Source organism: Artemia sp. Qi Xiang Cuo, chromosome 8 (assembly GCF_049724085.1).
Source record: "Artemia sp. Qi Xiang Cuo chromosome 8, ASM4972408v1, whole genome shotgun sequence".
Lineage (NCBI taxonomy): Eukaryota > Metazoa > Arthropoda > Branchiopoda > Anostraca > Artemiidae > Artemia > Artemia sp. Qi Xiang Cuo.
Genome location: NC_142801.1, coordinates 70757296 through 70770636, shown reverse-complemented (window position 1 = coordinate 70770636; position 13341 = coordinate 70757296). Strand labels below are relative to the sequence as shown.

The following is a 13341-nucleotide window of genomic DNA, read 5'->3' as shown; positions in this document are numbered from 1 at the left end:
TTCTGAACTCCAAGACTCCGCGTTGCTACTTTAACTCTAGGTCTCCCAGTCATATGAAGTCAGCTTGTACCGGCTCTACTCCAAAATGTGGTATTTTAACAAGTGCCCCACATCTCAGCCCAAGAATCCCCTTGTCGTTTATCTGCTAATTATGCAAACATTGTGGTGAATGTCATGTCTCTTTCAGCCTTAAAAGCCGTGTTCTGCAGAGTGTCTTGTCCAGCAAGAAATAATGAATGAACCAGTCTGTATAGTTTCGCTGAATATAAATGGGACAAAAAATAAAGGCCCCTAATCGGTGAACTAATTAGTAATTATGATATTGTTTGCCTGTAAGAACATCTTCTTACAACTACCAGTGTGAATTTCTTACAGCGAAGTTCGAATCATTTTTTGTTTTGTACTAATGCTCGGTCAACTTTTGGTCCCCCTTCCGGCAAACCTGCATGTTTTGTACATAACAAACTAATTGGACTACAGCCAAATTGCATTTGCTATGATGATCATTTTCAGATTATACGAAGGTTCCTTCACATTGAAAACTTTACGTTACGTTACGTTCAATCGTAAGGTTGTTACGTTCAATGTTACGGGTCTTACGTTTACGTTCCTTCACATCAAAAATCTTCCCCTCACACTGCAACGTTAATTTTCTATAGAATAACACACCTTCAGCGTACGAAACCATCACAATCATCATTCGCAAAAGGTTTCAATTCCAAAACATGGCACAAATAACCAGTGACAGTGAAGATAATTTGGTACTCGCTGCTGTAGCTATCCTTGAGGAATCTAATCAACAAGTAAAGTATGTTGTCCTATTTATTTAAGTTTTCTGTAAATATTCAACATAATTCAGGTCTTTCCGAATTAAATAATTGTTTGGGGGGAAGTTTCATTTTGAACCCTAAAAGGTGAACCATTCCATATTAACCAAAAGTTTAAAAGAATGTTTCTAAAAAAACTGTATATTGAGAAAAGTTGCCATTTGCAGCTGCAAAATTCCTGCAACTATTTTTTAGAAACAGGATTTTAAATTTCTGGTTACTCGGGGCTGTTTTGAGCCCTTTTAGCCAGTGGCCAGCATTTATCCCCTCCCCCGAAAAAATTTCTTTCATTAAGCACCCTGCACCCTCCCCTACCGCTGGTTTCTCTAAAATCACTTTTGACTTAAAAAAAAGGACTGGAACTTTCAATTTCTGATCTAATGATCACCCTCTGCATTAGGTTGAGGTGTGGATGAGGAAGGGGTAGTCCCCCTCCTATACAGAATAAATTCTGCTCATTGTAGGGTTTAATGTTACTCAATACTTTCATAGTAGCAGAGTAGACTAGAAATATTCCATGAAAGCATAGAGGGAGTAGATAACAATATCACATTTTTTTGTGTTTTTTAAGGTTTCTTTTGTACCCATCCCCCAACAAAAATCTTAATTACAGCTTTGGGGGTAATAAAACAAGTTCTACCTTTCCTTAGAACTAATTCTATATTTATCTGATATATCTCCTCCCAAAGAAGGGAGGGAGGTATCTGCCTCCCTGCCAAACTACAAAAAATCAGAGAAACACATTGTAGATGTTTAAGTGCCTTTTAAGTTGTGTAATTCTTCAATTGTTTACATATAGTATTCATTATTGGGAAACATAGGGACATTTTTGGCGGAGTTTTCTGCAGGACAGGGGGGGGTGTTATTGTCAGGGTGAACTTTCAATGGGGAGTTGACTTTTGGGAATAAATTCCTTTCAACAAGGATTATTTTCTGGGGGGTAAACGCCTAGAACTTTTTTAGGCACCTAAGTGGTTGAAATATAATTTTCCCCTATTTAAGAAGCAATTACTGGATTAGAAAAGAGTATAAAAAAAGGCATCTACTCATATATTAACATTCATCCTAACTAATGTTGTAAGCTTAAATAATTTCCTGCTGCTTTTCCATTTACGAAAAAACGGGTTTTAATTTTAATAAAGCAGTGAAACAGAAATGAATAAAAACAAATCAATACTTTAATTAAAAAATATTGCGAATATTTTGGCCCCATGAAAAAACGATAAAAAATGTTTTTAAAAAAATAACACACATAAAAAAAGAACAACTAAACACAGAAAGAAAAAATATTTTAAGATAAATAAATAAGAAAAAAACTCATAATAAGAGTTTGTTTTGTGGTTTGTTTATTTATATATATATTTTTCTACCCGTTTTTTTAAACCCGTTTTTCTTGCTTGTTTTGTCGTAAATTTTGTAAATTGCAAATTTATTCATTTATATTTATTAATAATTTGCATTTTTTTTTCAGTTGCTTTAATTTTTACAAAACCTTTTTTTGCATATTTTCAAAGTTCTTATTTGTTTTCTATGACAAAAAGATTTTAATAAATGCTTTAATAACATGTGCCTTTTTTCAAATATATTATACCCTTAGTCTTAACATCTAAAAGAAGCTAAAGTAATGTCATCAGTCAGCATTTAAAAGGCCTAACTAATTATATTATAGGAAATTATTAATCCAACTACTAAGATTTTTCATTACTAACTCTTTTGGTAACACTTAATAATCTAAATCTGAAAAAAAAATTACTGGGTTCCTTTTGTGTTTACTAGTCATTGCTAGATGACAGTAATAATTAAGGTCAGGTAGGAACAGGGACATTTCTTAGGCATTCTCGCGCCTGATATATTATAATGGCTTTATATTCAATGAAATCCATTGCAGATTCTTATTTTCAAGGAAAATTCTAGTATATTATTTTGTTCTAGTCAAGACTATTATTTCATAGGAGCAATAGCTATGTTTTTGCTATCTTGAGGGGTCAGAAGCTTTGTGAAGATGTAAAATTAAGGGTAAAACATTGTGGTATTTAATAACGTTTCATTTGAGTAGGGTCTTTCATACTAGGCAAAGCAGTTGTTGAGCAATCAATAGTCTGGGTAATGTACTTCCTCCTATCCAAATCAATTTAGACCTCTGGTTGGCAGCAGGAATAATACTAACCTCCATTAATACCCTGTTTTTTATCAGAAAGAAGAGAAAAATGATGGTCCGCCCTTCAATCTTCAGTGAAAAGGAAAGAGAGGAGAAGGGCCAGATTGCCTTGGTTAAGCATATGTTGCTTGTTCTCTGCCCAATCTTCAGTGAAAAGGAAAGAGTGGAGAAGGGCCAGATTGACTTGTTTTATCATAAGTTTCTTGTTCTCTCCCCAATCTTCAGTGAAATGGAAAGAGAGGAGAAGGCCAGATTGCCTTGGTTAAGCATATGTTGCTTGTTCTCTGCCCAATCTTCAGTGAAAAGGAAAGAGAGGAGAAGGGCCAGATTGCCTTGGTTAAGCATATGTTGCTTGTTGATGACGAGGAGAAGTTTTTAAACTACACAAGGTTTACAAAATATGAGTATTTTGAAATATTAGCAAAAGTAAAAGACAAACTAACAAAAAATCATACCAACTTTCGGAAGCCAATACCACCTGAAATAAAGTTGGCATTAACATTTCAATATATTGCCACAGGTATGTCAATGACATCATTACAGTATGACTTTAGAGTTGGCCTGTCTACAGTATCTAGCATAATAAAAGACGTTTTCAATGCTATTTATGAAGCTCTAAAGGATGAACATTTAAGACTGCCTGACAGAAGGGATATGGAAAAAATAAGTGAACAATTCAAAACAAAAACATCCCTTCCAAACTGTGTGGGAGCCATGGATGGTAAACACATAAGAATTCAGTGTCCATATAATGCAGGCTCCCAATTTTACAATTATAAGAACTATCACAGTATAGTTATGCTAGCTACATGCGATGCAAATTGCCAGTTTAAGTTTATAGATGTTGGCGCATATGGGAGTGAGAGTGATGGTGGGATATTTTCAAGATCCAAATTAAGCTTCCAAACCCCACCCCATTGCCAGGAACTAATGAAAACTTTTCTTATTACTTTGTTGCTGATGAGGCCTTCCCTTTAAAAGACTACATATTGCGCCCATACCCTGGGAATTGGCTTTCAGAAGAGCAAAAGATCTACAATTATAGAATTTCAAGTGCCCGGCGATCAATTGAGAATGCATTTGGTATTTTTGCACAAAGGTTTAGAATATTTTGAACTGAGATTATTCTCCAGCCAGAAAAAGCAAAATTACTGGTTTCAACTTGTCTCTGTTTGCATAATTTTCTAGTCCGGACTCGTGGAACTCAGACTGATTAACAAGAAACATTAACTAGTTCTGTCTTATCCGAAGGCAGACGGTTTGGAACCAATAATGCTTCAAGAAATTCCCAATGCCTTAGAGATAATTTGGCTAGATATTTAGTTTTATCTTCTGGAAGTGTACCCTGGCAAAGGGAAAGGGCATTGAGTGGCAGTTTCTAAATTTTTGATGGTTTTCTATTTAACTACAGTTTCATGGCAGGCATGCCTTTTTACACATTTTTATTTACTTTATGTTAAAAAGCACCTCTTTACCTTGTTTTTTTGCCATTTCCAATTGAATTAAAATACCTAATTTAGCTAGTAGATTATTTTCTTTCGAAGAAAATCTAAAAACAGTTACTACATTTCAAAACAAAGCCATAAAAATGTTAGAACTATTTTCTCGGATCATGTTTTTATTGTGGTACTAGTATTATTATTGTTAATTATTTACATTGCTGGAATATTTGTTATTTTTTAGACCTACTAGCTATTTTTTCATACAATTTAATGCTTACCAAAGAGAAAAAAGAAAAAACTTTATTGAGTTTGACTAAAAAACTGAAAATATACTGAATGATTAAATGAATTTTTTTATTGCTTTCATAATTTCCATTTGGCACTCTAACTTTGAGTCCTCTGGTACTTTTTTTTAGATGGGGTAAAAGTGATTGAAGAAAGTACCACTCTGGATCATGCTGATCTTCACCTGGCTTATCTTTTTTTTCAATTGTTCGCTGTTTAAAATAACCAGCAAGGGCTTCTTTCAGATCTGTCTGATCTCCAGGCCCAGTTTTTCTTCTTTTCTAAGTTTCATTCTGGCTTGTAGATGCATATATTTGCTGCCTACTATAAGTTTCGGAACTTGGGATATCTGTTTCCGTATTGTTGATAATATTTTCTGCACTAGATGCAATAAAATTAATGTCATTCACATCATAATATTTATTTTGTTGGCTGCTAACTGGAGCCTCTGAAACATCCATATCAGGAGAAGTGGCAAAAATACTTGTAGTATAGTCCAAAGGATTCTCACTACAGACACTTCCTGTATGCTCTGAATAAATCTCCCCTGAAATGTTTTGATCTTGATCACTATTTCCTAATGTTTTACGTTTCCTTTCAATTATGTGTTCAGAAAGGAAATTCATTCTTTGCACAAGCTTTAGTTCATCTGGCTTTAAGCTTGCACTTGCACTGGAGCCACTTGGAGGAGATCTCCCTTTTTTCTTTAGATGGACATAGCGGTCTCTCAAGTTTCACCATCTTTTCATAAGTTCAGTAACTAGAAAAAATAACAATTATTACTATATTTTTCAACTTTTAAACTTTAAACATACTCATTTTATAGCCCAATTTTTATTGCAGCTCATTTGTGAAAAATACTGAGAAAATGTTGTTGATTTTTCTCCTAAATTCAATGGAGCCCCAAAAAAAGTATTTTCTAGACCATAGAAAGTCAAGCTTTGATTGGAAAAGAAGGAAAACTTACTGTGTCTTAAATTTAATTTATTGAAACAAGCACTTTGCCTATATTCAATTACAAAACGTTTGTTACTGTACTGAAGTAATATCTATATCAACTGTCCCTGAAGATATTTAAACCAAGCCCTACTGGGGTAGCTTAGAAAAAATCTTTTTGTTTTGGAAAAAGAATTTTTTTTGCAAAAGAGCAAGATGCATATTTCTGCTTTTTTTCTTTTTTACTGTGTTCGGTAAAAGATTTGTAAAGTGTTATAAATCAGTTTTTTAGTTATTATATGTTTTTAATTAAAATATACAATATTAGGTTTTTCAACTTTTAAACTTTAAACATAACCATTTTATAGCCCAATTTTTATTGCAGCTTATTTGTGAAGAAGACTGAGAAAATGTTGTGGATTTTTCTCCTCAGTAGCAAGAACTTCATAGCTAATAAATTCTATGGAGCACCAAAAAAGTATTTTCTAGACCATACAAAGTCAAGGTTCAATTGGAAAAGAAGGAAAACTTACTGTGTCTTAAATTTAACTTATTGAAACAAGCACCTTACCTATATTCAAAAACAAAACATTTGTTACTGTACTAACTGAAGTAATATCTATATCAACTGTCCTTGAAAATAGTTAAACCAAGCCCTACTGGGGTAGCTTACAAAAAATCTTTTTGTTTTGGAAAAAAGAATTTTTTCTTGCAAATGAGCAAAATGCATGTTTCTGCGTTTTTTTTTTTTTTTTTTTTTTTTTGTTTGTACTGTGTTCAGTAAAAGATTTGTAAAGTGTTATAAATCAGTTTTTTAGTTATTATATGTTTTTGCAATCAAAATATACAATATTAGTTTTTTCAACTTTTCAACTTTAAACATACTCATTTTATAGCCCAATTTTTATTGCAGCTTATTTGTGAAAAATACTGAGAAAATGTTGTTTGTGTTTGGTAAAAGATTTGTAAAGTGTTATAAATCAGTTTTTTAGGTATTATATGTTTTTGCAATCAAAATGTACAATATTAGCAAATAAAGCATGATGAGTCTCTGTAACTGTGTTAGTTTTTGATTTAAAGGGGGTAAAATTGTTAAAAGCAGGGCGATAACTTATCCTTAGGCTGGCTGGGCTCAAAATTTGAGCCCAGCCATCCTAATTCAGTCAAAATTCAGTTTCTATACAGAATAAGGGAAAAAAGCAGATACAAGGATATCCACATCTCTTTTAGGCTCCACAATGCCGCTTATCTTCCCTTAATGGTCCTGGATATATCCATAAGATATCCCTTATAAAATTCCTATTAAGTACTTTTATTTTTTTTTTTTTCTATGATCTTAAATCTCCTACATTTGAGGATCATTGTTCCAATAATTGGTTTAGTTCTGAACAGGCAGAGCAAAAGAGCATTTATCAAAGACATTCAAAGGTTAGAATACGTAGGTCTGATTAATCTAGTTTTTATTCAGATCTTAGTAGAAAAATAACTGAGTACATTTTTAATTTGTTCAGCATTACTTTCAGACTTTACCCAAGCCAAATGCTTATTAATTTCATCACAATATAAATTATGCCCTGGGGGCATATAAGTTTTTATTGAAACCTTTGTCGCAGAAACTTGAAAAAGTGCTCATTCGATTGGAAATTCAAAGGTTTAGTATCCTTTTTAATAGTAGAAAATGATTTGAGGGCAACTAATCCCCCTCTCACGTCTACCATTCCTCCAAACGCATCCAATAAAAATTTTCAGATAGCCATTTTGTTCAGCGTAGTTTAAAGTTCTGGAAATTATGTCTTTGAGAATGACACTCCCCCCCCCCAGTCCTCAGGGCAAGGTTTGTAAGTTATGCCCAGGTGGTATATAAGGTTTTTATAATAATAATATAATGCAAAATGTAAGCCAGAGCCTCTTACAAAACAGGAAAAAAAACAATACAAAAATTTGTATAAATCTTCTAAAGTTACTGAAGTCGTACATACAACTTTCGTATATCTTGTCAAACGAGTTCTTGAAAGAGCTGATGGAGGGTGCCAGAACGTTTTCTTCGGGTAGGGAGTTACAGGTGTCGACGACTCGTTTTCGAAAGGCCCATTTACCTACATCTTTGTAGAACCTCTCAGTTTTAAGCTCTAAGGGATGGCCACGTAGATGATTTGCGTTAAAGACCAGGAGTGCTTCTCCGGGGATGTTGTCATAGAAGCCATGCCATAGCTTGTACAGCTCGATCATATCACCCCTTAGAAATCTGTATGAGAGTGCTGGTAGGTGAAGCAGACGAAGACGTTGTTCGTATAGGAGGTCTTTCAGCCTTGGGGAGAACTTTGTCATCCGCCTTTGAACTGCTTCCATATATCCTTGTTCAGGAATGGATGAAATGTGCAACGACCATATTCAAGAATTGCACGGACTAGCGACTTCATGAGGGTCGCGAGCATTTTTATATCAAGACACTTGAATGTTCTCCTGATCAGCGCTGATACCCGCGTAGCCTGTTTTATGGCCAATTCATAGTGGTCTGAAAAGGTCAACTTTTTGTCAACCAGGATACCCAAATCTCTTTCGACCGTGCTTTGAACAAGTGGCGTAGGCTCAATGCTGCATGATGCAGATGAACATTCAGCTACGAGGGTCAAGTGGTGGCTTTTTGGGACATTAATTTCCACCAGCCAAGTCTTCATCCAGGCGCTAATACGGTCAAGATCTTCATGGAGTTTTTCAGAGTCTTCAGGTGACATGATGATACGATATAGCTTGGTATCATCCGCGTACAGCAGAATTGTTGAGTCAATATCATCAACTAGGTCGTTTATATCAACTTGGTTGCGCCCTGTTAGAAAGTTTGTTATCCAGGCAAGTATTTGCCCCCCATCCAGGCCATATTTTGCAAGCTTGAGAAGCAGACACTTATGGGGCACTTTGTCGAAATCTTTCTGGAGATCCAAGTAGATAACATATATTTCAAGTCCCTTATCAAGAGAGATCTTCCAGTCTTTCACTGCGTAGAGCATCTGAATTTCCGCAGATCATGTTTTAAGAAAACCACACTGTTTATCAGTTAGAATTCGTTTGCTTTTTAGATAGACAAGAATATGGTCTGATATTATAGACTCGAGAATCTTGCAGGGAGTACTAGTGAGACTGATCGGACGGTAATTTGACGGGATCTCCCTTTTGCCAGATTTTAAGACAGGTGACACAACTGCTCTCTTCCAGACACTTGGCAGTTCGCCTTTATACAACGATTTCTGGAATAAAATTGTTAACGGACGAGAGGTTAAGACAGCTGTCTCTCTTAGAACCCTTGGATGCAGTTTATCCGGCCCTAGGGATTTTGTCGTGTTTATAGCCTTCAGTTTTTTGAGTACTAAGGATTCAGTTATGCTGATACTGGAGATCGGCTCGTGATCGTTTGTGCTGCTGGTCGAGCGAATGGGTTCTTTAAGGTCTGGTTCTTGAGTAAACACGCTTGCAAATTGCTTGCCAAAAAAGTCTGCTTAGCCCTTTTGGTCTTCTGTGAGTGTGTTCAGCTGCTTTTAAAACAAAGGTGGAATTCCACCTCCGTTCTTAAGCTTTGACTTGACATATTTCCAGAAGCACTTTGGATTTTTCTTCAGGCTATTGGCCAGTTTCCGTTCCCTTTCATTTGCTTCAAAGCGGGTTTCTTGTCGAACTCTGTTCGAAGCTTTCCGATAGCCAGCCCTTTCCGTGTCAGCAGGAGACTTATTTTTTAGTCTCGATTTCATTTTCTTCCAAGCTTCTTGTTTTTCTTTTATGCGGTTAGTTGTTTCGCTCGACAATGCTACCCGCGAGTGACGGTCTGATCATCGGAATCTTCTTTTATGACCAACAGGAAAATGTCATAGAGTTTGTCAGGTGAGTCTTGGTCCTTGAACATTTCTTCCCAATCAATATTTTGGAAATCTTCTCTCATCGCTTGATAATTTCCCTTGTAATAGTTGCACTTCAGCTGAGCTTGTGATTTCACTTGTGGTTTTGCTTTGATGTCAAATACTATAACGAAATGATCGGATTTTCCAACTGGTGCAAGTACTTCGTAATTATCTACCATACTAATATCACTCACGAGGAGGGGATCTAAGAGGCTTGGGGTGTCGCTGCCACGCACCTTCGTGGGCTAATCTATCAGCTGTTCGAGATAGTTTTCGTTAAACGATTCCATGTAGAGACGTGTAGGTCCATGCGTCAAAGTGCTAGTGTAGCGTTGTTGCCAGTCAACCTTAGGTAAGTTTAAGTCACCGACAATTACAAGGCTCAGATCTTGCTCACTTGCTACAGAGGAAATTGTGGAGCATATCGCCTGGTCATTTTCCCAAGAGCTATTTGGACTTCGGTTGGTTACCCCTACAACAATGCTGTTTCCGCTAGGGACAGAATTTCCGAAGGAAACGCGCTGAGCTAAGAGTTCTTCGGAACAGTAGCATATTATTACTCTGCCGCTTTCATCTTCCAGGATTAAGGCAGTGGTAGCGTAGCCATCCAGTTTAAATTCGGCCAGTATCGGTAGGTATCTGCAATTTTTTGGCTTCGCTCCGACTGTAGCATCAAGATCCGGGTTTTGCGTCCTGATTAATTCTTTTGTTTCTGAGTGTTTATTGAAAAGCGAGTCACTGTTGAAATAAATGCATTTGATAGCATTTTTCCCAGTTTTTGTTCGGTTTCTATGACGTCAGTTTAGTTGTATCTTTTCAGTAGGGTCTCCTGGGATTTTTGACTGTCCTTCTGGGTTTCTAAAGTGATTTTGCAGGTTTTCCAACCTTCTATGCTGACGCTTTGCAGGTTGATTAGCTCTTTGCTTTGTTGTAAGATCAGGGTTTATGAAAATGTTTGATTTTGTGAAGTTTCCAGCAGAACTTCTAAGGTTTTGGGCACACTTTACTATCTTGTTTCGCTTTTCGAGGCAATCGGATGAATTTTTCTTGAGCTTGACCACCAGTAGACGAGGCTTTCTATCTTCTCTTTGGACTCCTATTCGCAGGGTTCCGGGAATGTCGTCAATTGTCTAAAATCAGGGTTTATGAAAATGTTCGATTTCGTGAAGTTGTCAGCAGAACCTCTAAGGCCCAGGTCATTTTCTGCAATTAAATTGATCACCGTCTCTTTGTCAGGCACGGTCTTTGATTCTGGAAGTTCAAACACATCGAAGTTTGTTTGTTTCTCTTCCCTAAGTCTTTTCCCGTTTTCTGCTTTGAGCAGGGCATCGACAGTAGAGCTGGAGTCGAGAAGCGTTTGTTGGATGGCTGATGTTGTAATGGGGGCTTGATGAGGGGCCAGCGCTATTCGTTGCAAGAACGGAGTTCCAAATGTTTGAAGGCTTTCCCTTAGCTTCAGCTGCAAGTAAGAGACACTTCTTTTGCAGCAGCTTTGTTACTCGTACTTGAAAAGGGTCGAATTCCAATCGTGTATTTTGATTGCAAGGAAGATATCAGCTTTGATTCCTGTACAAGCGGCATGCTCCAGCTCTCCACAGAAAAACATCTAACAGCCGTAGCTTCCTCTCTAACCGGTGAGTGGCAATAGCTGCACGGTTCGTCCGAAGTTTGGAAAGAGATTTCCGTCGATTGGGTTGGGTCGTTTCGGTTGTTGACTACAATTGGATGCGTTCCTTGAGACAAGGGTAAGGGAACGGGAATCTGATTGCCTTGATGACCAGAGGAACAGGCCACTACAGACTCCGCTCGGGCCCCTGGTGTTTGCGGACGAAAAGAAGGCGCAAGGTTTGCATTTCCAATTCTGTAACATCAATTTGGCGTCGGCGGACGGAATCTTCAAGTATTTCGTATGGAACTGTTTGTTGCAGGATTTACAGGACAGGGAGTAACCCTGTTTTGTATGAAGCTTACAAATGGTACAGCTCATTACTCTGTTTGGAGCTTTTACGTCGAGGAAAACGAGAGAAGCGTAGAGCCCCGCTACCTATTCCCCCCAGTTTAAGAGTCAAAGGACCCAGCAGGTACCTCTACGGCCGTTGCAACAGGTGCCCTCCCCTCTTCTGCTCGTTTTCCTCCCAAGAAGAGCCTCAAATCCCGCTAATACAAGAAAACACTGGTTTGTGCCTTGACCGCTAGACGGCGCTCCGACGTTGGCCTTCGTAGGAGAGGTGTACCATTGGTGAATGAAACATGAGTGAAATTGATGGGGAAGAAAAGTGCTTAAAGTTGTTATTCTTTAGCGTTGTAGAAATACTGCAAAATTTGGTTAATGGTGGGGATTTTAATTTTAAACAACAGAGAACAGTGTCCTGAGGACGTTTGTTTACTCTGGCATCAGATCTTCACTTTATTTGTAGGTAAATTTCACTGTTCAAAGACTCTGTATATATCGAAAGTGTTGTCGTAGAAACCTCAAAAGGAATCATTTGATTGGAAATTAAAAGGACTAGTGCCATTTTTAATAGTTGAAAGTGATTGGAGAGCGACTAACACCCCTCTCACACCCACCATTTCCCCAAACACAGCCAATCAAAATTTGAGATAGCCATTTTGTTTAAAGTAGTTGAAAGTTCTGGAAATTAGGTCTTAGAGGATGACAACTACCCTAACAACCCTTAGGGTAAGGGTTTTAATTTATGCCCTGGGGGAATATAAGGTGTTTATAGAAAGCGTTGTCGTTTCAAAAAGGGCTCATTCGATTGGAAATCCAAAGGCCTAGTGCCCTTTTTAAGAGTCGAAAGTGATTGGAAGGCTTGACATTCAATATCGAAGTAGTTGTCGTAGAAACTTCAAAAAGGGCTCATTAGATTAGAAATTGGAATGGATAATGCCCTTTTTAATAGTCGAGAGTGATTGGAAGGCAGCTAACACCTCTTCCACGCCCACCATTTTCCCAAAAACATCCAATCAAAATTTTTGAGATAGCCATTTTGTTCACCGTAGTTGATTTCCAGATATAAATTATGTTTTTGAGAAGGACACTCCCCCACAGCCCTCAGGGCAAGGGTTGTAAGTTATGGTCTGGGGGCATATAAGATTTTTATAGAAAGCTTTGTCGTAGAAACTTCAAAAAAGGCTCGTTCGATTTCATAGGCAGCGTAAGTAGTGAACGATGTAATGAACGTAATGTAATGAACGATGTTGGCGCAATGTATTTTTTTTCTTTGTTTTGGACCCCCCCCCCCTCCTCCCAACGTCCATCATTCCCCAAAACACATCCAATAAAAATTTTTAGATAGTCATTTTATTTAGCGTAGTTGATTTCCAGATAGAAAATATATTTTTGAGGAGGTCACTCCCCCACAACCCTCAGGGCAAGGGTTTTAAGTTATGTTCTGGGGGCATATAAGAACGATGTTGGTACAATGTATTATTATTATTATTTTTGCTTGTAGACCAGGGCACTTCGTATCAAAAAAGTTGTCGTAGAAATTTCAAAAAAGGCTCATTCAATTGGAAATTGGAGTGGCTTGTGCCCTTTTTAAGTGTCGAAAGTGATTGGAAGGCAACTAACACCCCTTCCACGCCCACCATTTCTCGAAACACATTCAATAAAAATTTTGAGATAGCCATTTTGTTCAGTGTAGTTGATTTCTAAATATAAAATATGTTTTATATTTTCCTTGTCCCACAACCCTCAGGGCAAGGGTTTTAAGTTATTCCCCAGGAGCACATAAGAACGATATTGGCACAATGTATTATTCCTTTAGACCAGGGCACTTCGTATCGAAGAAGTCGTCGTA

The 13341-nt window shown here is 37.2% G+C and overlaps 1 protein-coding gene across 1 annotated transcript in view; it reads left to right on the top strand.

Annotated features, from left to right (window-relative positions):
* The first annotated feature begins 725 nt into the window (after nt 1–725).
* The window catches only part of LOC148949762 (uncharacterized), a 126937-nt gene continuing 114321 nt past the window's right edge, over nt 726–13341 (top strand). Inside the window, exon 1 of the mRNA XM_089093735.1 lies at nt 726–808. Coding sequence (XP_088949861.1) covers nt 726–808 — 83 coding nt within the window. The remainder of the gene's footprint in view (nt 809–13341) is intronic.